Source organism: Cariama cristata, unplaced genomic scaffold, assembly GCF_000690535.1.
Source record: "Cariama cristata isolate BGI_N322 unplaced genomic scaffold, ASM69053v1 scaffold38588, whole genome shotgun sequence".
Taxonomy (NCBI): domain Eukaryota; kingdom Metazoa; phylum Chordata; class Aves; order Cariamiformes; family Cariamidae; genus Cariama; species Cariama cristata.
Window position 1 is genome coordinate 1 of NW_009633578.1, and position 25,265 is coordinate 25,265.

Below are 25,265 nucleotides of genomic sequence, written 5' to 3' on the forward strand. Positions count from 1 at the left end.
ATGGGGGTACACCTTCCAGGCGGAGAGGTCAGCGGGGCTGCCCGCGGGGGGCCGGGACACACAGAGTGAGGCTGGGTTCCGTCCTCGGAAACGATGGGAGAAGCCCCCGGAGCGGGGCCGTGAGGGCAGGGGTCAGGCGGGGCAGGCTGATGGAGGAGAGAGGGGTTTCACCTGCCGTTTCAGGGCAAATTAGGGCAAATTGCCTCCCGAGGGCTTCGGCGTCTTAGGGTTGTGTAAGGGTTTATCACATCTTATCATAAAACGTTTCCCTCCCCCCCTTTTTTTTTATCATTACTATATCAGATTTGCACTTTTGGGAACTCCCAGTGCAGACTGGGCTATTATTTTCACATTCGGTGCACACTTAACTATGCTTGTAAAAGCTTTGAATCAGTTTTTGGAAATAACAGTGATGTCTAAGAGGTTTCTGAAAAAGAATCAGGTTTCTTTTGTAAGCTGGGTAAGTGGAATTATGTTAAAACAATCCGTAATGCACCTGTAAATAAATGTACTACGCAACAAAGAATTCTTTAGAACTTAACTTGCTGTGGACTAAACTTGTGCAATAGTCGCTCGCTCTTTTTCTTTTCACGGTCGGATACCAGAGAGCGTTTATGGAGTTTCGTATTTGTTGCTGCCTTCTCTAGCTCTGTGAATGCCGCAATTACGCATAAACTAGGAATACGCATTTCGAAAACCTCCAACAATCGGCAGAAACGCTCAGGACTAGTGTGAAGCATCTCTGAATTCTTGTCTTTTTTTATTATTTCGGGCTTATGCTTGCAGCAGGGAAATCTAGGCAAATATTGTGTGACTGTTGGTACCTGCCATTGTAGTTAAGCATATGACTATCTGATGTGAATAGTTTCACAAGGACCGTGTTTATTTAGACTATAAAATCTTAGTTTACTTTCTTCTCTCTTGTTTTACAAACTAGGAGCTGGACATACAGTAGGAGAGTAACTATTGTTGTGTTCTGATTGAACCTGTATTTCTGGTTATTTTCCATATTTATGCTGACATAGTTTTAAGGGGAAGACCTACTCTGCTGAATTTTGTAACGAGATGTCAAGGCTTTTGAGAAATTGCAAAGGAAATGAAAACATGTGGTTCACTTGCAGCACAGCTGGTGCTTTGTTTTTTTAAACTGTTAGTGTTGTTAATTCATTGTACTTACTACTTTTCTGTCTGCAAAGCCAAGGAAATCCCCGTATTTTATCAACGGAGAAGCCTAGGAACCGGGATATAAAATGGAGAGTGGAAGATGCTACGGGAAAGCTTTACTCTAAAATATACATTAAGAACAGAAGGCAGCAATAAAATATTACTCTATATTAATAGCCTTGTTAACATCGATGAACTATAAACCCAAACAGAAGCTTGAACGTGAGGAAAAGGTTCGCGTCTCTCTCAGAAAAGCCATCTATTTTTAGTGTCTATTGAAATTGATTTCCCCCCCCATGTGCATGTGCTTTACCCAGGAGACCCATGAGACACAATCATTCCCTTGAGTAATATGCTACATTGCTTTTGTGAATAATTGCACTCCTGTTCAGTACAATGTCTAAAAACATATTTAAGTCTTACAGAAACCACTGGAATTAAACAAATTCTTAAGTGCTTTGCTGAATAGAAGCCAAGGTCCTGAACTCCAAACACTGGCTTTAAAACAGGAACAAAGTTCTTGTAACAAATCTTCTTCTACCTCAGTGAAACTCTTCTCCGGTCCTACCCTTTCCTTTTTTTACAGTAAATTATCAGTCACATCCAATAGACTTGGGCAACTGAAGTGATGAATGGTAATAACATTCTGTAAATATTTGCATTTAAGCTAACTTCTGCTTGCCCTCTCTTTGCCTGCAGCTCAAAATCAGTAGAAGAGTTTGTGTCAGGAGGCTGTGTTTTGGCCCAATTTATTGACATTTCATAAGTCTAATAGAATTTGTGTTTGGGTTAGTTTTTATATGCAGATGCATCAAATGTGCTATTGAAAGAGATATTGTTGCTTTGAAACAGATTCACTTTTAGAGAGGTATCTATATCAAGCACAGTGCTTTCCAGTATGTTTTTCTTGGTTTTTATTTAGATGTGGAATATGTATGAAAAGCAAACCTTCCTTAGCATGAAGAGCCTTACTGCTTTTCTCACTTTATAAATGACACATCACAAAGAACAGTCCTCTTGGAAATCCTCGGAAGAACTCAGCCCCGCTGCCAAGCGGAGTTGCACTTCAGCATCTACGTGAACCACAGAGAACTGTGAGCTCTAAGTACTTCACCCTTGCAGTACGTTTTGCTTAACTCTTATATTTTAACTCCGTGGAGGGCTTCCTTTTACTTGGGCCCTTTCCTATGGCCATTCAAGCTGGTGGATGGTCTGTCTTTTGTTGCTGTCAGATCTGTGGGTTTGTGCGGGTTTTTTTTAGGAAAAAAAATTCAAGGCCTGTGGAAGTGTGGTGTGTGTATGGTAGTTTAATTACCTTTAAAATGATCAGTGGAGTCTTCAACAGTATGTTTTGGTTAATTTTTCTTTTTTCAGGGGTTGTTTGCATATTAGCAAATATAAAATTTACATGCACAGCTGTTTCTTTTGTAGTTGTTCTCTTTTTGTGCTATAGCTTTGCTTATCAAGCTGAAGTTTTCTATATTAGGCAATTACTTTAACTCTTCCTCAAGCCAAAACTCAGTTTAAATTTAAAGTTTTCTTTAAAAACGCATTTTCACAGTGTCCACCCTCAGAGTTGGATTTATCTCTCACAGAAGCCAAAGAGCTGGTTGACTCTTATAGACCAGGCACTATCCCTGCTAATTGTGAGTTTTAAAAACATTTCTGATTTCAAGTGCAGCATTTAAGCTGACAGGCATTTAGAAGGGAAGCAAGCAAGCTTACTTTCACAAGGTGATCTTCATCTACAACCATTTTGGTTTAGTTCTAGAGTGAAGTGACAATTCATGTCGGGTCAAACTGCATTTTAAACTCTTGTCCCTTGTGACTCTGCCTGTTAAATAAGAATTCTGGCTGTGTTTGAGTCTTCCAGCTGTCCCAGTGATATTGGTTATAAACTGGACCTCTGGCCTGCAGCATCTCTGCCTTCCTGCTTGTATCACCCTGGTCGGTCCGCTACAGTTTGGTACCTGTCCGCCTTTTCCTCTGGGAGCTGGCGTTACCACCTTCTTGAGAGAGCTTCTTCATCTCTTCTTTTTATTATACCACAAATTATGTAACGTGGATAGATTTTTGGTTTACTGTTTGTTTGTGTTTTGGTTTTTTTAAAGCCTGTATGCCTGTTTTTGTGCCAGCTCTTGTAAACTATCTTCTGACCTACTTAGTCCTATTTTTGCCTGGGAGATATAGACAGCCTTCTGCAGCGTGCTGTCTCTGATCTCTCCAACAGGTTGTTTACCATTAGCATATTGCAAGCTCTGTGTTCTACCTTCTTTGGAAAGAACAGACTTTGCAAGATGAACCAAAGTGAGTCCAAAGCTTCTTCCCAACCAGAAACTCCTGCACTGTTTCCTCAGAGGCCCTTGGCATCAATAGCACTTACATCATGCAGTCGGTCTCTTTTAATTTTAAGAGTATGCAATACCTAACACCAACTCTGGTGACACAACACGTTCTAAAAAAGAGGTCTGCCAAATCAGAGTGTAATGGCACAGGCCTCAGTTCAAGAAAGCGGGAAAACCAAGCCTGCCTTAAGTCATTTATGCAATGCAGCACTTCAGCAGATCCCTCTACCCTGCTAACTTTAAGTGCTTCCTTAAGATCTGCTTAGTTTTTGTCCTGGCTAACTTTGGGTAAAGGTGGGGGAAGGTTGGGTGGTGTTCAGGGTCCTATTTTGCTTTGAGGAAGTATGAGTGGAAAAATAGCAGTGGAAGGCTTTAATCCTGAAGTTTAACCCCTTCTTTTCCCCATCCACCCCATCCTATGCTCGTGGTTAGATTGTCATTCACAAGTGTTTTGAGGGCAATAGCTGCAAGACTGGAACGTAACATTGCTGATGCTGTCCTTTTCACATTGAGGACCTCTTAAGGAGATGCTGATACAACTCAGTAGCGTGTGAGGGTGTTTTAAAAGCTGTTATAAGTTGTCTTTGACTGACAAAGGCAAAAATTCCTTCATCCAAGATTGTACTTAATGACTTTTGGATGTTTTTCCAAAGGGGCCTTTTACTTAGCAGTAATGATTCTAAGTATACGATTTCAACTACGAGATCAGGTTACTGGAGTTGTGATGCCTGTCACTGTAACATTACATGCTAGTTTAAATAGTAAATGCTGAGGTAAACTTTTAGGGTAGTAGTAACACACACCTGCTGTATGTAAATACAGCTGGAAACTGAAGACCATATAGATCTCTACAGGCTAAAGGCAGAACCCTAAGCGCATGTAAAGCCGGTTGATTTCAGTGGACTCCCTTCAGGCTGTTCCTCTTTCAGATTAGGTCTTTTGTTTCCAATACAAATACAGGGGCTGAACTTCATCCTACATTTGTTTATGGTTACATTTTTATTGGAAACATTTCAAACAATATTGTTAAAATACTGCTGTCCAAGAACTGTTAGCAGTTGTCTACTTTTGGTGTGCATCATTCAGAAGAAAAGTTTTGAAGCCTTTCATTAGTTTAGTAGGTACTCACAATGAGCCCTTCTAAGCTTATTCAAACAGTTGGTTGAAAACTGAGAGACGAAGGCTGATGTGAGAGGCCAGTCAGAGGCAGGGCACCTCTTAAGAGTGAGTATTTGTAATAACGATGCTTAGAAACAAGGCCTTGAAAGTGAGGTTGCAATAGGGAGGAGAACTAAATAAAAGGAGTTGCATGATCAATGTTATAAGTTAGGAGGAGGATCTTTGCAGCAGCGTTACTAGAATGAAGGGATGAAAATAAGTGAAGCAACAAAAAATGTTGCAGAGTGAGAAGGATCCTCAGAGGAACATGATGAAATAGCTATTAGGAATGAAGACACAATGGGGTTTGCAGCTACAAAGCCAAGGGAGGTCAAGAATGCAAGAAACGTTGCGAAAGATATGTGAAGATACGAGTGTTTCTGAGCGCTGACCAGGGAGACATCACCAGAGTTTGTTGAGAGTGGTTTTGTTGGAGTACTAGGATGGAAGACCGATTGCTCGTCATTGCTTTGTCCAGTTTCATCCTGTGTATTTTCCAGCTGTTAAACAGTGTAGTTACTGACTTTGGAAAGGCAAATGGGATGGTAATTGGTGCAGTTAAGGTTCCTATTTTAAATGAGAATGTCTAAGAATGCGTTTAATGAAGGAGGTGTTTGTGGAGAAGGGTGAGAAGGGCTGTGATGGAGATCTGTATGTGGGATGTACTAAGGCTGTGGAGTAGTTCAAGAGCAGATGACAAACATCTGTATGTGTGTGAGGAGGGTAGTGGAGGGAGTTAATGGAGGGATGAAGAAAAGGCAAGGTCAAGAAGTGGGGAAGACCACTTTGTATTGTGAAGGTTTTCTTTCAGGAGGAACTAATGAGATCTTTTTTAGAGAGAGATGGGGGACGTGGGATAGAAGAGATGAGAGGTATGAGATGAGCCAGTTGTGGCAGAAAGGCAGCAAGGATCGTGGAATTACAGCCTTCTGTGTGGCTGTAGGAATACATTAGCAGAATAAAAATTCTCTGCAGAGGGTCTTCTCCATCCCTACTTCAATATAATTTGTTATAACCTGCACCATCTTGACCACAGGGTGCAGCAGCGGCATAGCTAACTGCTTTCCTCTCCTGCCATCCATCATGATTGTGATTGCAACTGGCTAGGGGACACCGTCCCTGCTCCGGAGCCCTTAAAGTCTTAGGGCCTGGTTGCTTCAACACAACCTCCGAAGGAGCTGTTTGCAATTTCAGAACGTATTAGCTAGTTGGTACCAAAAATCCAGTTTCTTAGTTCTATGTGTGCAGTCAGGAAGGGAAAGGGCATTTCAAAACCCCTACATGACCTGGGAACAAATTGCTACCATTGAATATTTTGGCTGTTGGAGAAGACAGGAAATGTGAAGGAGAAGTGGGGGAGGAATAGGAAAAAGAAGGACAAGAACGTAAGTGAGATTTCGTCTGTTTAAGCGCATGTAATGTCTTGGAAAGCACTGGTATTTTTCACATTAAACTTTATATCCAGATTAACCACAAGAATTTCTAGCTGTAGCTTCAAAGCCCACAATTTATAACTACCTGGCAGTCTCTTTTTTTTTTTGTTGTTAATGAAATGCTGAATACAATGCATTTATCATTAGCAGTGTACTGGCTTAGTGGCAACTGACAGATTTTCTTGTTTACATACTGACGTTGGGCTTATAGGCTATCCGAACTATTTCAGTATCACCGAGTGGGTTACACCTGCTGAGGAAGCTAACAGCTTATGACCCCAACCTTCTGTATGTTTTTCTCACAAGCTTGATTTTAAATGCATCACTCCCACTGATAAAAACTGTGCTCTCTATAACTTCAGCTAGAAAAGTGTGACTGCTCCTCTGTAAAGTTATCTGAATATTTAAGTCACTGTTGAGACATAAGAGACAGATCAGAAAATAAAAAACAGCTTGTGGATTCAGAGGCTGATACAGCATTTTTATGATCATGTTGTTATGTTGAAAGAAGACTGGTGATGTGTTCATGTAAACATGGACAGCAATTATTTCTTAGTATTTTTCATTGGCTGCTTAAAAGTATGTATATATTTTTGTGTTGGTTATGGAACAATTATGTTGCAGATGTAAAAGATACTTTGTGCTTTTATATTTAGGTTTATTGGTAAATTAATCTGAGATAATTGACAGTAATAGTACTAAAGCCAAAACAATTGATGCTAGTGCTCAGCGTGGTGTGTTGGAAAAATATCCAAATGATGGGATGTAATTTTACAATACAATAACCTGTCATCATCAGGCAAGGGTTTTTTTCCTCTAATGGGGAAGTTAACATGTCACTTCAGAGCTGCCTATTACTCTTCCTCCCACCTTTTGTCTTGCTACCATCTCATTTTTCTTTATGGTTAGTAAACAAACACATACTCTGTATCTTAAATCTAGCTCTTGGAGGGTGGAAATCAACTTGAACTTGCATAAAGAAACAAAACGTTTATAAAGAAGAAACAAATGAACCATTTCCTGGGTTTACTTTGCTGCTTAACTTAAGCTTACTGTGGGTGGCCTTTTTCTGTTGTTGCACTGCCAATAGCTATTATGGTCCATTTTCTGGTATTGGATAGATGCTGTGTGTGCTTTTTTCAAGACTCTTTTATATCTCAATAGAAAGTAGCTCTATTTATTACAAGAAAGTAACAAAAAGAAGTTGTATTTTAAAAAAGAGCAGCAAGATCCTGGAGAAGACCCAAAAGACAAAGCTCGTAAACTAAACCTTGCAAACAAAACCCAAAATCCATGTTATTCGTGTGATGACTTTCATTCACTTACCTGACATTTATGAGAAGTGTAAAAAGGGTTGTAATTCACCACAGTTGTGAGGAACCCAGATTATATGACTGGGCTGTAGAAGATGTCCCAGGGCAATGCGCGGTGCAGTAAGGGCTGCCTGCCTCAATGATTACGTTCTCTGTGTGTTGACCCCTCTTCCGTTCCTTCCCCTCTATGCTTGTTCACAGGCACCCTTCTGCTGCTCGCTCTTGTTTTTCTCAGGGATTCAGGATCTTACATATTAAGGGGACAATTGTCCACCAGGAGGTTCATGTCTCCTGTAATGGAAGGAGTCGGTGGGTACATGAAAGGATGCTCAAAGAGCTCAAAGTTGTGAATCTGTGTTTTGAGCATGAATTGCATTTTTTCTTTGTTTTTCCTCTTAACACTTACATGTAATGGAGAGTCTTCACATGTTCTAAATGAATGTGACTCAGTGAAGGAAAGAAACTTATATTGTGCTGCAGTGAAAGGAAAAAAAAGTCTAGAACAATGTGGGGATAACCCAGGCTCAGTGTCATTGTCACAAGGAGCAAATTTAAAGATCTGCTTGCGTACAGTGTTTTCCCCAAGTCTCGTATCATGTGTCCAACCGGTTGTCAAACTTCTGATGATGTAGACGTAACAGCTTGCAAGCTAGAACAGTGAATTATATAAAATAAATTGGAAAAGTTAGGCTTCTCTGTTGTTTTGGGGTTTTTTTTTTTGCACTTAACCGCAAATGAATCACTTGGAATAAGTATACCTAATTATTCCACAAGCATAAAATCACACATTGTAGACAACCAAAACCTCAGGGTTATATGGGATGATGAGGATGGAATAGTGGCAGACACAGGTGATCTACAGCAAATGGACAGCTTGCTGCAGACGCAAGACTGGCACTGCATACAGCCAGCTTGGGTCACGCCTTCATTCTGCATCAGCTAGACCTGAGCTGGCTCCAGGAATGAAGATGACTCACTAGACAGAACACTGCACTCCAGCTGAACTTTTTCCAGGTGCTGTGGGTAGTACTGTGCCCAGCTAATAAGCCCTTTCTGAGCCCAAAGCATTAGGAAGTTCAGGGACTGGCAGTAGCCCAAGGGGACCAGTTGATCCCTGGAAGAGTTCTTCCTGCATTGGATACTGGAATTTGCTAAGTAGGGTATGAGTTGGCTCCGTGTGTGGTTTGTTAGATTGGGCTCCCGCAAGCAGCCCTCTGGCTGTTGAAGCAAACTTGATCCTGAAGGCTAAGTCCTCTGTAGCTGAGTGGTGTGCTCCTGATCCCAAAAGCCCTGAAGGGTTGGAGCAGGCTGCACACATGGATGGTTTGTCTGTCCGCTGTTACTGCTCTGCAACCACAGAGGATAAACTGTCCGTGGATACTGGGGAAATGGCTGTAGGTATGGCCGTGTTTATAGACATCAGCTACTAAAAATCCACGGCCCATCAAAAGTCATGCAGTTAGCGTGAAACTGTTAAAATCCTGTGCTTTCTGCCTCCTGAGTTTTTGGACTGCATTAGCATCCTACGTTCAGACTTTTCTCTGAAACCTTAAGAACTGGGAAAATGTGTGTATAAATAGAGATTTGTATCTCATCCAGTGGAACTTCAATAGAATTATTAAATATAGGGGTTGACAACACTGAAAAGGTAAGTCTAATTTAAGCAACGTTTGAAAATCACACTAAGCAAAAGTCTCTAATCTGTGTGAAAATGATGCCATCGCTGTAAGCAGAATAATGGCTTTTTATCCTTGATCTTGGAACGGACAGACAGTTAAAAATGTGTCATAACTGCAAAGGGTTCTGGGTCAAGAATGATGATATCTGAAAAAGCTATTGCTAAGGTTGTTACAAAGTTTATTTCTTGTAAATTAAAAAATTAGTAGTAATTGCGTTTCTTTTTAAATTATGGTAGAAAGTCTGTCTAAAGCGGTGTCCCTGTATTCTACTGAGGCATGTGAGCATACTGCTTAATGATGATGTCAGAAATAATCACTGACGATATGCAACTGAAAGTCACTTATTTTCACTGCCTACAACAAATTAATGCTAACAGTGAAGAATAGAGATGGGAGACAATATCCCTTTGCAGGTATCAAAATTAATCTCCATCGTACTACTCTGTCCAGCTGCACGAAGTTACATCATAATCAGAGGTAAGACACCTCAGAATAAGCAGTGTCAAAGAAATTCGGGAAACAGTAGCTGAACCATTGGAAGGATGATTTGTTTCCAGGTGTAAGTGTGTATAAACCAGGTATAAACACAAGTGGCTGGCCAAAGTTGAAGCCTGTAGAAAATAACCTTGCAAAAGAAAAAGAGGCTGTAATCTGCCAGCGGTTGTTTGTGAGGCGATGCAAACGCCAAGGGACCAGCAGAGAAGCCCTCTCCAGTCTCAATGCAGAAGTGGGGAGGGTGTCAGTTGGGTGTCATGTAGGGTAGGGGAAAGTGAAGGCCTCTAACTCTTTTCTTCCCTGTTAAATCAAACTAGTTAACAGCATGTTTTATTTGGTGTTTTTTTTCCTAAGAAGCCATTTTGAATCCTTTTAGTCAGGCTGGTTACAGGCCCCCGAGGAAAGGTTTGCAGGTGCCAAGCACAGGTGGGCCCATATTTTCACCGTGACTGGGACCAGAGATGTCCGATCCAGGGACTAGTCTGAAAGCTGAACGTTCTTGGGGAAATCATCCAGAAAGGGAAGCAGCTCATCCTGCCACCTAACAGTTTACTCGAGAGGATGATGAGGGATTCGGGGGACAACCCAGATTGCAGCTATGGTGACGTAATAGCAAGAGGGGGAGCGGGACTCTAAAATAAGAGGCATAAGCCTACAAGGGGTGTGGAAGGCAGGCAGTGGCCTGCTGCTTGCAAAATGTGATCACAGGGGCAGTAGCAGAGATCACGGATGCAATTCGTCCTTGAATCTGACAAACAAGAGAGTTCAAACAGCGTGAAATCTATATTTTTGAACGCTTCACTGTTAATAACTTGAATTATGATGATGGTAAACCAGGCAAGGAAAAAGCCTGAAGGCATTAGCTCTGATTACCATTTGGTACAGTTTCTTGACTGCGGAAGAACTCCTTTAAACCAAGTCAGGCCCTGGCCTGTGAAGCTTCAATTCATGACTTTTCCATTGGAGGACCCAGGAGACAAGTTGCCATTTGTTTTCTCTTCCCCCCCCCCGCCCTTGTGTGCTTCCATCCTGGATCTAAAAAGCTGCTGTCGTAGGAATTACTGAAGCTAAAAAGATAGTGCTTTGTACCCTCTGAATGCTTTGCAGCCTTGAGTCATATGGAGGGTTAACAGCAATCAGTCTTAAAGATCAGTGTTTTTTAAAACACTGAAACCCACATTTGACCTTAGAATTGGGAGGAGATGGATGTTTATCATGATAACAGCATTTAAAACCTAATTTCTCCTAGCCTTGTATAATGTACACAGTATTTCACAAATGGGTACAAGCATGAGTGGGAAGGCTTGTGAATTACCAGAAGAGATGAGATGTTAAGCACAGACTGCTGTTTTGGGCAGTGTTATTTATTTATCTGGATAAATATTTCCTTTTCCACTGGAAAAAAGTTGGAAAGGATATAGAAAGTATGTATTTGTGAGACTTGGCGGTGTTCTCCAGTGGCTTCGTTGGCCAGGATTATACAGAGGGCAATTTTATCTGATCTTTGTTACATTAACAGCTAAGCGTTGGCTTCCTTTTTATTTCTTCAGATTTACTAGTGCAATCTTCATGTTGTCCCTGTGGCCAGTCATGTGGAATTTAAGATATTGCTGTTGTCAGTTCTTCTCACAGCATTCATTCCTTGAGCTGCTCCACATATTTGAGCAACACAGCATCCTCATATCCTGAATAACTGTGTCCCTACTGTCGGAACAAGTATCTCTGTCATATCGCTTCCACCCACACCTCAGAGTGATACCAGTCTTCTCCTTCTTCCTATGCTTGCTTTCTTCTGCTCGGGGAATGCCCTTCCTCAGGGCTCAGCAAAGGCACAACCCCGTACACCTTTAAAATTTCCCTGAAGATCCACTCCTGTGATGCTTGCAAGAAACTAGCTAAAGTAATCTGCTTATCTGTTTAATTTGTCTCATGAGTGACTCACAAAAAAATGCCTGCAGGAAACTTGTTGATTAAATCTACTTCTTCTTACTCTGTTTTTATCAAAAAAATAAAAAACCTTTGCTGGATTGTGCCCTGCACTGGCCTTTGTGGTGGCTGGGTGAATTCTAGGGTAACTGGATCACGATCACCTTTCAGATGCCACTCTTCTTCCTGGCCATTTGTTCCTTGTGTCCTTTGTTGCTTCTCATTAAAAACACCACCTTGTCCTCCAGCTGCCTGCAAATAAAGAGGCTTTGCTCTTCATGACTTTAGCTCCAAGTAGGGGGACTCCTGCTCTGCTAATTAGAGGCTCGGTGTATTAGTTTGGGAGCTACTGCAGGCACGATCGATGCTTTTTGTCTCTAGCAGGTGTCTCCTACCACAATTTGCAGGAGTGTCTAAAAACACTGTTCATAAGGAGCTAATAGCATTTGGTCTGACCGTTGGCTGTTGTCCTACTCCATGCATTTTTCATGTTACCTAATTTTCACGTTTGTAACTCCAAAAAAGTTCTGTAAGATAAATGTGTGTGAAGGTTCTTGGCTCACTGATGCTCTCTAGCAAGTGTAGATAGTGTTATCCACACTTTAAACAGAGAATTTCAAGGTATTTTAATTGAACACAATTTTAACTTCATGGATACAAGTCACAATTTAAAAAAATTTTTTTTTCTTTGTAAGAGAAGGTAGCAACCTGAATCTTTTTATAATTGTACTGTGTAGTGTCATGAAGTAATACATACAGAGATCATTTTTATTCCTGTACTACATAACAGGTGGCATTTATTTGTGGCTTGTTGTGCTTGTTGTGTCTTTGTAATGCACAAAAAACAGTGGGTCTCCCTTTTGTGCAAATGGTGACGTATGTATTTAGTGTCCTCTTCAGCGGGGCATCTCCATCTGTACGAAGTTAAGCACATGCTGTGGGTCAGCAGGATCTGTGGGCTGGCGTGTAAGATGTGTACCCGGTGTTCACTTGTTACCAGCATTTCCCAAGGAAACAGTATGGCCTTGGCTATGTCAACATCCTAATTTGATACCGGTTTTGTGGCATTATCTAGCAAGCTAATGGTCATATTGGTAATTAATATTGCTAGACACAACGGCAGCATTCCTCTAATTAGTAAAGACTCCAGTTTGTTCAGTAAGAGCCAGAGTTGCAATCCGCATCTTCCCTACAAGCCTTACCTTGGAGTTGGAGGCTGGAGCTGCACTAACGGAGCTAATTCTCTGGTTATTTTTCCTGTCGTATGGGGAAGGCTTACCTGGGGATGAGTCCTGAACATTGTCGTAAGTGTTAGTAATTTGCTAGATGGAAAACAAGGGAACTGTCTCTGAATACTCAGAGTTAGTGCTGACTAGGTCCCTCTGAGTAGAAGGGGAAGGAGGGCAAAGGAAGGAGTACGAGGACAGGTTTCTCCAGTGAACTAGCTGACAGCTTTGCAGTAGAACATGCTATCGACGTGGGCTTTTTCTTCTCCTTTTCTAGTTCAGCTTATGATACCAAAACAAGACAGAAGGTGGCAGTGAAAAAGCTCTCAAGACCTTTTCAATCACTTATTCACGCGAGGAGGACCTACCGAGAGCTGAGGTTGCTGAAGCACATGAAGCATGAGAACGTAAGTGGAGAGTGAGTTCTTTCCCTTCGGATTTTCATGACAAAAGTTTGCAGTATAGGCTTAATTTCAGTTAGGTACAATCTTTCTCAAAAAGTATATGCAGCTTTTAGCTACCCAAGATGCCTGGACCTAGCCATCTTATGTGTAGTGAAGTCACTGGACTTTAAAGTAGACACTTTCAGTAAAAGGCTGCCTTTTTATTTAAAAATGATCTAATTTCATCTTGAAGATGCAGATAATGAAATACAAAAGAAGTGGTCCTACTCTTTGCTAACTAAAGTAATGAGAGTGTTCTGCTCACTACTGTTGGATGCTGTTGAAACATCAGTCCAGGAAAAAAAATACCTCAAACCTGCTTTTGCTGAATTTGGATTCTGTTGAGAAATTAAGGGTAGATACTCTCATTGAAATTAACAGTGTAATATCTAGATGAAAGAGAGTAGAACTTCAGGCCCCAAATAATTGAGTACTATTCTAAGTTTGTGGCAAACAGTTAATTTCAGTGGCAGTATCCACCTCCTTAAAAGTACCTTGATGAATTGAAGCCTGAATAAAATATAGTGGATTGAAAAGTATCCTGGAGAAAGGATGCTAACAAAGTTAAACAACAGAACAAGAAAACCCATGAAATTGTGCATAATCTTAACTATAACAAGTGTACAAGCCACGTGTCAGCTTTTCTGTAATGAGATGTTACTTTTCCTGCCTTTATTTCTGATTGTCTAAAGTCTTGTTGTAATTGCTTTTTGTATTTTAATATAATTTTCTGTTGATCATGGATATAGCTGAGGCTATACCTGATAGACCGCCTGTTGTGCCAGTTGTGCTAAGTTTTCAGGATGACCATATGTCATATTTGTGTAAGTTTCATCCTAAAAATGCTAAGCACTGTCAATACTAATTACATGTTGCTTTACAGATTTCTAAAAATAAAATGTCAATTCCCTCATCTTTCAGGTTATAGGATTGCTAGATGTTTTTACACCTGCAACATCAATAGAAAATTTTAATGAAGTGTAAGTAAAATTTTACAATCATTCTGATTAGTTAGTAAGTAAATACCACTGATTTTAGAAAGGAAGCATATACTTTTCTAATAGACTTGCAGCCACAGTTGGCTTTGTGTGAAGACACAAATAAATATTTTTGTGACTTTTCCACAAAAGAAGAGGCAGGAGGATGGGCCTTATTTTTGTACTTTTTTGAATGATAATTAATAAGATTATGCAGCATCAAACCATTTACCATATACCTATAAATGCCAGTAAACTTGAAACTTTTTCAATTACGTGTTAGCTGTAGATTATTTTTTTCACAGCTGGATGGGATAGTTCAGGAGTGTAGGAAAGTATTCTGTTGGTTAACTGAGACAAGGTAAATTTAGGCTAGATTCCTGACTAACCTGGGACTATTCCTGACTAACCTAGGTGTATTTTGGTGTTACTCAAACATACAATTTATGCTGAGTTCCTCTTGGTTTACATCATGTATAAGCACTTAGGTAAACAATTTAGCAGAAGAAATAGTAATTAATATGGTTTTGTCTCTGTGGAAGTTAGTGGCCAAACCCCTTTGACTCTGGGGTAAAAATTACACAAATGAGAACTGGGTATGATAGATTCATTTGTTCTAGCACTGTTTTTGGAAAAGAATCAATGTTTCTGCAAAATTTGTCAAAAAATAAAACTTCCAGAGGGGGCAGGGAGGGAAGTTACACAAAACACCTATTTCAGCCAATCCAATGTTAATCTCCATCATCAGCTGTTCCGGGGCCTTGCAGGTACTGTCGTTTCAGTGCCACAGGCTCCCGCTTTGATGTTGGGTGAGGCTTCCTATTCATCTCAAAATATGATGGGTTCTCCCCTCACTGACCTGCTGTAGTGTGTCATGGAGAAAACAGAGATAAAAACTTTTTAATGTACTGTAAGCATTTTTATTTTTCATTATATTAAATCTCATAGCTGTGACTCCATTATTAAAGCTCATAGCCGATTTAAAGGGCAAAAACTGTGTGTTAGTAGAAACTGGAAAAGGAAACTACATGGGAGTGTGTAGTTACTCTTTAGACGTGCTGCTTTTAGAAGGATTTACATTCTGCCATTCTTAAATGACGTGTGTTTCTTTGTTTTCTCCTCTCTATTTTATTTTCACAGGTATCTTGTGACAAATTTAATGGGTGCAGACCTGAATAACATTGTGAAGTGCCAGAAGTTAACGGATGACCATATACAGTTTCTCATCTATCAGTTACTTCGAGGTCTTAAGGTACTGGCTGGATGCAGGAGTTTTAGAGTCAGCAACTGAACTGTTGTAGTAACAACTGGTTCGTTCCAGTGGCAGTACTTAAACACTTTTTCTTATGTCTTAGGAGTGCGCAGATAGCAGCAATCCATTCAGAAAATTTCAGATAATTTTTCTAACCAGAAATAAAACCCCAAACCTGCCAACGTTTACATGCACAATACATGTGAATAGTCCCCTTGAACATGAACTTTAAATCAGTGTCTAAGTTATTATTGAAGGAGAATCACTCGCTATATAATGTCTCAAGTGAACATGTTCTGTAGTGCAGAGTGTGCGTTTTAGATGCTTAACCTGTCATGAGAAGGTGGCGGAAAAACTTCGGAAGAATGTGAAATTGACAAACAGTGATATGGCAAGTAACTCACATCTGTGCTTTGAAAGACATGAGCCAGCTTGAAAAACTACAGCCCTGATTTTTGTACAGACCATCACATGGGTGAAGAGATAACCAAGTTAGCTGGGTTCTTTGGGAAATGTCTGGAAGCAGAAGTTTATCCTAGCAATGTATGATGTTACACACAGTCACTTAGGATTTACTCTGCCTGTAAAGTCATTGTTTCCTTTAATCGTATCAGTTAAAATTTATACAATTAGAAAACATAGTTGATTGGCAATGAAACTGTAGCAAAATGTTCTTCGGAAAGAATTAAAATATATATCATTTTGCTGCCTTAAACATATAAGTGTCTATAAACAGGAGAAGATGTAGCAAATGCTTCCCATTACTAGGTGGCAAGCATCTTCTCGGACCAGTGTTGATTTTCCCAGGTATAAGCAAAGAGAGGGGTCAGCTGCTTTAGTAACTAACTTAACACTAGTGGATATTTTAGACATGGAAAATAACTGTATGTTTGAAAGCAAGCTGTGGTAAATACTGCGTCTGAAATATTTATTGCATGATTTTCAGCAAGTCACCTTGCACCTGAGACAGTAATTCTTATTCATGCGTGCGGGTTCTGTTAATTTAAGTGCAGATTTTAGTGAGTAAAAATTGCAGAACTGAGCCCTTAATTGCTTTGTCTCATTTACTTAAGTTAATAGCTTAGTTAGGAAGATGGATGCTGGAGTTGATTATCCTGCTTGTGGCTTTGAATATAAGGCTATGTTGTGTCAGAGCTAAATAATAGTAAGAGTTGTGCTCTAAAGGGAATATTAATTTCAGAAATGCACTCAGGTGCATTTCTGGCTGTGTTTCGAAGGGGAAGGGTTCATGGTGGTTCGTCTCTTCTGGAATTGAAATTCTCTTGTCACATTAGTTGAAGACCACTTGATCGTATATAACTCCTTGCTTACATCAATGCGGGAGTCATTACGACGTGTATTTGCATACCTGAGCAAGCTTTGGGCTGGCTGGTAGGTGCGTTCAGCGGTATGGAGCACAGGCTTCGCGCCCTGCGGAAGCCGTCCGAGCAGATGAAGCGTTCGTGTGGAGCTGCATAGCTTGGCAAGCTCCTCAGCTGGCTGGGAGAGGGCTGCGTGGTGGCATTGAGAGGAGCTGTGGTCGTCATCTCGGCAGAGCGGGGACACAGCTCCTTCTGTCGCAAGCAGTGGTTTGGTTTCCTCTTCATTCAGCTGCTCGCAGGTGTTGTGAGGAGCCCTCGGGGTGGCCCTGACCTTCTGATAAGCAGTGTGTAGGTCTGGAACAAGAAGAATGCCCTTGTGTTTTCTTTGGGGTTTCCAGTTGACGCACAGGTTTTGCGTGTAATCTCTGCTCTTAAAAAAGGTGAATTCACCTCCAGAGAACAGAAGAGAAGGTTTTCAAGGTCTTGCTGATCCTGGTCGGTAAGATCACAGATAAATGGGCTGTTAATCCTAACAAGTGAACGATAGGCAATTACAGAGTAAGCTTTTTTCAATCTTGAGTTTTAATGTTTTATGTAAAATAGCAGAGACACTAAATAGCCACTAAAATACTGCTTTGGGTTCCTGCTTTGAATGTGGACCTGAAGTAGTGCCGTGGCTTAGGTGGGTGTGTTGGTCACTAACCTGTCCCAGGGTGTAAATATCTCAGCCCCATCAGCATTCACACTATGGCAAGGTGACTTACATCATCTAGGAGTCAGCCGTGCTGCTCCCTAGGCCACTGACTTCACTGAGCCATTGGCTGATCAACATGGGCATCCAGGTAAGACTGGAACAAATTCCAGATTGATAAGAAACTTTTAACAGGAGAATCACTGCAACTGCCTTCTTTTGTGGTAGAATCTAGTCTTCATGATTACCCTTCTTGAAATATCCAGCTCTGGATAAGACAAAACGAGGAGGTTTTGAAGTTTGTCATACCTCCATTTGATCTGAAAATGTAGTGTGACAGAACTCTTTTCTGTATATAAAACAGTCTCAGAAGCGAAAAAATAAGTGACTTGTATCTTCCTTCACCTCTAACTTCAAATTTTACCTTTTTTTTTTTTCCCTTTTTGTTTCACAGTATATTCACTCAGCTGGAATCATCCATCGGGTGAGTTCACTTATTGCAATAATAAAAATGGAGTGTGTCCCTCTGTGCATCAAGTGTGTTGCTGAGACATAGTTATAATATACTTTAAAAGGTTAAAATCATATTTGACTAACTCTGTTCTGCTCCAGGACCTGAAGCCCAGTAACCTAGCCGTAAATGAAGACTGTGAATTGAGGGTAGGTATCATAATGAAGAATGTTGTAAAAGCTCTCAAGGTGACAGTTTTCTGAGAAAACATCTAGCTACTGTTTTTAATTCTGATGCCATTAATCTCAACTCCTTGCTACTGTTGCTCCTCTAGCATAGAAAACCCATTTCCATGAACATGTGTTTTCTCCCAAATGTTAATTTAGTATGAACACAAGTCTTTGCAAAACGTTCATCCCTAGTTCCTCGTAGATGGTACATAGGCTAATAATTTGGCCCATGAGTGAGTACTTAACTGAGTATATCTTGAAAGTTTGATCTGTGAAACGTATCTGCATCTGCCATGTTTAGATGAAGCTTTGTAACAACTTTCATTTTTATATCTGTAGAATACACAAGCTAAATTAAATAACGATATGGAAAAAGATACAAGTATTACCAGTTATGTTACTAGTTACAGGCAGGAAAAAAAAAACACCAAAAAACCCAAACAAAAAGAACCCTGTAATCCATGTAATCCACACTTCTCAAATGCTATTTTAATGTACACATCTATATAAATACACATACTTGTGTATCTGTGTGATACAGTATTACATAATAAGCATGAGACTCTGGAGAAGGAAAAGATGTCATCTAGCTTTCTAAGCCTTTAAGCCTAAGAATGAGAAGTTCAGCATTTCTCCATGACAGCAGAAACATCCTTCTCCCTGTGACTGAGACTCTGATGTAATCACTTTATTCCAGCTGTGGGGGATTTAAGAAAAGATTCCAAATACTACGAGATCAGCAAAAAAATCACAATAGTGAGTAAGGGCAGTGCAGCTAGGTTCTCGTGCTAATCCGGATCCGTGGTGAGAAACCATAGTTCCTGTTTGGTTTAGTGACACTTGCAGATGCTCAGCAAGTTTCGTGATTATCCCTTTAATGTCTTCATGCATGTATGTTCAGCATCTGTGAGATTTTATGGGTCATCTGGGTCTGATCATGCACTCTAAAATGTGTCCTGTATTTTTGTAGTGTAAGTAAAGGAGACTTCTAATGGTTTTTTTCTGTTATTGTGGTATCTGTGCATCTCCCTGCTTAGCATTTGTTACACTGCTCTTTGCTTTGTTTATATTTATAGATTTACTTCCTCTGATACCAAATTATTTTCTAATAGAACAAACTGGTGGATATTTCCAGGTACAACCAAAAAGGAAATAGAAGCAAAAAGAAGGAAAATGTGTATGTATGCATTTGATAGAAGGGATCAGCTATTAAAGGAAAATATTGCCCAAACCCTTATAAAAATAAGGGCATTAGTGTTCGAGTTTCACACCATTTTTCATGCCTTGTTTGCCTCATGCTTTTATTTTGGCTTATTTAAGAAATAAATAATGCTTTTAAAGTATATTAGAAGTAAAGTTGTTAATGTGTTATTTCTATCTCAATATTTTTCTTTAGGCTTTTATTATCTTTAAATTGGATTATAACTGAGGAATTTCAAATGATACTTTTAAAATTTTCTTACTCCCAATGAAAAGGATTAGCCAGCAGCTTAATAAATAATCCTGGATCTCATCATGGGAGGTTGCCACTGATCTTAATTCACATTTCTATTTGAAGAGATGCTAACTGGCTCAGATGACTGACTTAACAGCGCTGAGGCTCTCTTAGAGTTAGGGATACCTTTTAGCTCCATTATTAGTGGGACATAGGCTAATCAAAAAATAGAAAGCAAAGAAATGAGCAGGAAAAACTGAATTGAAATAACTTCCTGTCAATGTAAACTTAGCAAGGGAGAGCATATGGAAGGGAACATTTTGCTATCAGGCCTGTGAGTAATATGTGTACCTAAACAGAGCTCCTTTGTTCTGTCGGTGGGGGAGTTCTACCGAAAACAGATGGCATGTGATTTAAATCTACCTTGTTACGCAGGATATATGTTTCTCTCCTAGTGGCATCGGAATGATGGGTGATTTGGGTAAATGCTTAGATAGACATGAGAGGGAAACAACAGAAATTCTGCAGATTTGTGATGAGTTCATGTGGGTTTTAAATGTTTAAATGGCCAGTGGCACTTGCCATTGGCATTTACGCAAACATTCCCAGTTGATAGCGTTTCATTTTTTATAGCAACAGTGCTTATTTTTAGCAAATGAATGTCAGTGGAAAATTGAACTTGAGGCAAAATGTAAAGTTTGCCTTAGAGGACAGAGGGCCAGGCTCATCGCAGTGGAAGCATCTTTATGCAGACCCGTAGGCTGCAGGGGTACAGCAGGCAGAGCAGAGGAGCTCGTCCACAGAGTGTTGCTGGTTTACTTCACCGATATTGAGGAACTATGGATAAACTCAGAAATGAGTAATCATAGGGAATCATAGAATGAATCATAGAGCGGTTTGGTTGGAAGGGACCTTAAAGCCCATCCAGTTCCAGCCCCGCTGCCATGGGCAGGGACACCTTCCACCAGACCAGGTTGCTCAAAGCCCCATCCAACCTGGCCTTTTGAACACTGCCAGGGATGGGGCAGCCACAGCTTCTCTGGGCGATCTCTTCCAGTGCCTCACCTCCCTCACAAAAATCAGTACTTATAACAAAAGTGAAAAGGGATTTTTGAACTTATTATTTCTTTTGTTTTATTTTTATTCTGTAGATTTTAGACTTCGGTTTAGCTCGACAAACTGATGATGAAATGACCGGATATGTTGCAACAAGATGGTACAGAGCTCCAGAAATCATGTTAAACTGGATGCACTACAATCAAACAGGTAAACTGTGAAGACTTGCATTTTGCTACAGCTGGATATAGCGATAGAGTTGCCTCTTGGTCTAAAACTGTTCAAGGATCTCTTCAATTCATCATACACATTTCTCTCTCCGTTTTTTGGCAGTTGACATCTGGTCGGTTGGATGCATCATGGCAGAGCTATTGAAAGGGAAGGCCCTGTTTCCAGGAAATGATTGTATCCTTAACATAAAACTTTAAATGCAGCTATAAAAATACTCTTTAATTCTTCCTTTTTTTTTCCTAATGACTTGAGTGTTTCTATGGAAGTGTTTTAGAGATAACAAACTTCTAAAACAGCAAACAATTTTTGCTAATTTTTCAGTTTAGTGTGTATGACAGCTGAATATGAGACCCACTGGTAGCAAAAAAAACAGTAACAGATGTTCCTAAAAACCAATAAGTTACATTTATTCTTTGTTGTGTATCTGTATTTAAATAATAACCTAGTTACAACAGAGCAGATTTCTTCCATGTGTGTATCTTGTTGAAATAACTTACGTTAAAACTGAAGCTGAGTAAAGGCAATATTTTTTGATCACCTAATATAATTTTAAAAAATAGAATTGCTTTTAGGTTAGAAGTTCCTAAAATGCAAACAAATTAACTTTTAAATAATAACTGAATTAACAGGCATATTGTCTCCTGTTATTAAAAAAGCCAGCAGTTCCAGAAATGCCACAAAAGTAACAAAACCCTCTCTTTTCTTCAGCGCTGTGCTGTGGTCCCTGCTGGAGCATCAGGGATTTCCACTGGCGTTTCCTGCACTGGCAGGAGAAACAAAAGAGCTGTTGCTGAGAGCAGTAAAATAATAAAAGAAAACTAAAGAAAAACCACATAATGAGGAAACAACTGCATCAGAGGAGGAAAGCTTTTAATGTGAAAAACAAAGGCACATTCTTCTGTACTGAATATTGACAGTTCTCGGTACTCTGAAACCCCTTAAAAAGCAAGCACTTCTGTTAAAACTAAGCCGTTGCCAGGTGCAAAACAACATGACATTAGAATTGCCTGAAACTGTTCAGAGAGCTCAGAGACCAAGTCTCCCCGCTGACCTTTCTATTGTGCTCAGCATCATTAGGCTCTATTGTAACCACAGGCGTCATCCAGATGCTCATCATCTGGATGATGACTGTGCTTCAGACAGTTTGATTACATGATATGTGGTATTAGGAAAAGTCAATACATCTAGTTTTCAAGAAATAAGGTATTTTTTGCTGTTATACAATATTGTCGACAATTATATGATTACCTCAATTTAAATAAAGCTGTAAAATAACCTTGAGTCTCTAGGGAAAATGGAATATACTTTACAGGTCATATATGAAAATGAAAAATGAACATTTTCAAAGTTCTTAATCTTCAGACCTCTATAAAATAGATTTTTAAAGCTACTAAATGAGAACTTTCCACTTACTAGCCCTCAGATTAGTAGTCTAACCCTATGTGCTGTATCATATTAGACTGTTCTTCAGAAACCCCTCAGATCACTGGAACATAAACATGCTATTAAAATCAAGCTTAAGAATATGTTAGATTGGGACAGGAAAACAATATTTTATATACACCTTTCTCACGTACAGGCACACCTGACAGATTCATATAGTACAATAGAGAATGTGATACTCCAGGACTAGGCTTAAGCAGGTATGAATTGGTATCCTTCCATGGACTACGATGGAATTGTCTTGCCAAATAGTTTTAAACATCTTAACTATCTGCATGAAAGCTCATTAATTGTTTAAACCCAGAAGGACCGTGTGCTGTTTATTTCCCTGAAATAATGCAGATATCGATCAACTAAAGAGAATAATGGAAGTTGTGGGCACACCCAGTTCTGAACTTCTGAAGAAGATATCATCAGAACATGTGAGTTCACAGCTTCATTCAGTTAACTGACGTTCTATCTTTCTTTTCTCTAACTGGCATCATATGCCACTGGTTGTGTTACACAGATACTCTGATTTGGAAATGAGCAAGCACTTTAAAATGATCTCTATTTTTTGCTGCTATAATGCCACCATTCAACAAGTATTCCTTTTGGAGGTATCCAAATGTCTTGAGTCTCAGCTGGATTAATTCTGATACTTGTTCTCATGTACTTGGTTTTTGAAAGGAGTTTTGCAATTGGTCCTGATGATTTTTTTTATATTTTACTGCTATACTTATAATAAAATTCAAACTGATGCTCAGCTCAGAGGATTGTATTGTTGTTACTAAATCTGATGTCTTTCATTTTTATGCTTTCTGTTGTTGTAAGGGATCTAAACAGAGATATCAGAATCAAATAATGTGTTCTGCATGAGTGCTCTTATTTGGATCCCTAATTTGAAATTTGTGTTTATTCATCTCTTTGAATACTTGTGTAAGGTCCACTTTCATGATAATATGTGTAGTTAACAGTGTGATTTTTAACTTTCCATCTGACTTCTTTGAAATAGTAATGGAGTAAATGAACAATTTCCACTTTGTTTCTCTGCTAAAGCTACACTTAAAGGATTCACTTTAAGCAATAACCACGGATATCCAGCTGAGGCATGAGATGTGATATTGATTGATAAAGGCAGGTAGTGGGCACAGTGTAAAAATTCAGATGAACAGCACACAGATACCTCCTGAGCTGAAGGTGTTTTCTTAAACCCTTTCTGTATACACCTCAGGCTAATAGTGATGGCTGTTTTTCAGCTTGTGTGTATATTGGTGAGTTTTCTTTGAATTTACTAATGAATACACCAGTGGGTTAAGTAAGCAGGAGCAGTAGGAGAGCCAGAACAATGCTGTATTTCTGGAAGGTCCAAGCATAACGAAATCTCATCAGCGCAGGTCAACACACAGCCCCAGAGTTTGTGGGTACCCAGCACCTGGGAATGGCCGGGGCAGGAGGAGGATCCATGCTTGTGCCAGGGGCTGGATCAACCAGCAAATCTCAGACTGTGCTGTCCTAAGCGTAGGTCCTTGCATAGCCTTTATGTGTTATTAAGATCCTACATTTTTTGTAGTAACACATTCAGAGTCATGTATACAAATGTGTGATTTACCTACAACTAGTCAGTTTGTGAACTTGTTGATTATGAGATTAAACACTTTAAATATTCACTGGAGATAGCATCTGCTTTTGTGTTTAATTTCTTATGTTTCAGAGCATAACTCAGTGAGCTACAGGAATCCTGAAACTGTTTTACTGGGACTAATTATACCTTTAGAGCACAGGGAGAACACAAAAACCAAGTTAATGAATGGGAGTGCTGCTAGGTCACCTCTGGGCTGCCGCTGCCTGGTTGGAGGAGCGATGTCAAAAGAGATACGTACCTTGCTTGGAGGTACTTGCCTTTGCAAGGGAGCATCTATTCTATTCGTTCGTTCTAGTTCTTCTTTAGTTTGTAGTTTGGCCTTATTGTTTAGGTATTTCTTAATGCAGCTTGCAGACCCAGACAGTTTTTTCCATTTCTTTAACAGCAAGGTCAGAGGTTTTCTGAAATGCCAAGCCTATTTTCAGTTATAAGTAGAGGATTTGAGAATTAGAAACTAAAAGATCGACCTCATGGGATGTTTCAGCACAAGCTACTGAGCTGTTTTGCCAATTTTTCATGTTAATATGTGTTTAAATGGTGATTGCATTTCATTATTTTCAGAATTATTTAAATGTTTGGATTCTATTGGTTGGGTTTCTGTGGTGAACAAATAAGCAGAGGGGACAGGTTGGTAAGTATACTTTGATAGGTCTGTGTTGTTTTCAAAGGACTTCTGGGCAAGGTTGGAGATAATTTTGACCATATCTTGTTGAGTCATGTTTGGATTAGTGATGTTAATTGATGTCCATACAGAAACAAATAATCCATAAATCCACATATGTTTGTCGTAAGATAAATTTACCTCTTGTTTCCACCCTCGCCTGTAGCTTCCATGAAAGAATGTGTGACAGCTCTCTTTTGCTCTGCTGTTCATACATATGAACAAACTAATGCCCTGGAAGACTTAACTCTGATAGGAGCTGCACAGCCTGACCTTCTAGCAGGTGTTTGCTGCCTTTATGAACTTTAGGGGCATAAAATAGGTAGAGTGAAGCCTGTGTTTGACTAGTCTTTAAACGTGGTTCTCTACATGACTGGCTACAGCTGCTAAGAAGAAATCATGCTTTTAGAAAGCCTTGCTGTCAACCCCCATAATAAAAAGAGAAAATGCTGATATAGTTATAACTGGTTGGGTACATAACACATGAAGGCTTGCTTCTTTCAGCAAGACTCTGAAATGTGTCACTAATGGTAGTCTAGAGTCTTGATAGAATATGCTTATATTTTACAAGAAGCAGAAAAAATAAATAGATGTGCCTTGTTAAATTAGAACACAGTTTGAAAAGTGACTGTGCTATGTAATGATTTAAAATATCTTTGTATCAGTTCATCATAGCTGCAGAAATTGAGATGATGGCAGAGAACAGAGTA

At 39.7% G+C, this 25,265-nt stretch overlaps 1 protein-coding gene across 1 annotated transcript in view; it reads left to right on the forward strand.

Moving 5' to 3' along the window:
• The first annotated feature begins 13,985 nt into the window (after positions 1 to 13,985).
• The window catches only part of LOC104166757 (mitogen-activated protein kinase 11-like), a 17,724-nt gene continuing 6,444 nt past the window's right edge, over positions 13,986 to 25,265 (forward strand). Inside the window, exons 1-8 of the mRNA XM_009706805.1 lie at positions 13,986 to 14,006; positions 14,104 to 14,162; positions 15,300 to 15,411; positions 17,879 to 17,908; positions 18,037 to 18,084; positions 20,692 to 20,806; positions 20,930 to 21,001; positions 22,613 to 22,692. Coding sequence (XP_009705107.1) covers positions 13,986 to 14,006; positions 14,104 to 14,162; positions 15,300 to 15,411; positions 17,879 to 17,908; positions 18,037 to 18,084; positions 20,692 to 20,806; positions 20,930 to 21,001; positions 22,613 to 22,692 — 537 coding nt within the window. The remainder of the gene's footprint in view (positions 14,007 to 14,103; positions 14,163 to 15,299; positions 15,412 to 17,878; positions 17,909 to 18,036; positions 18,085 to 20,691; positions 20,807 to 20,929; positions 21,002 to 22,612; positions 22,693 to 25,265) is intronic.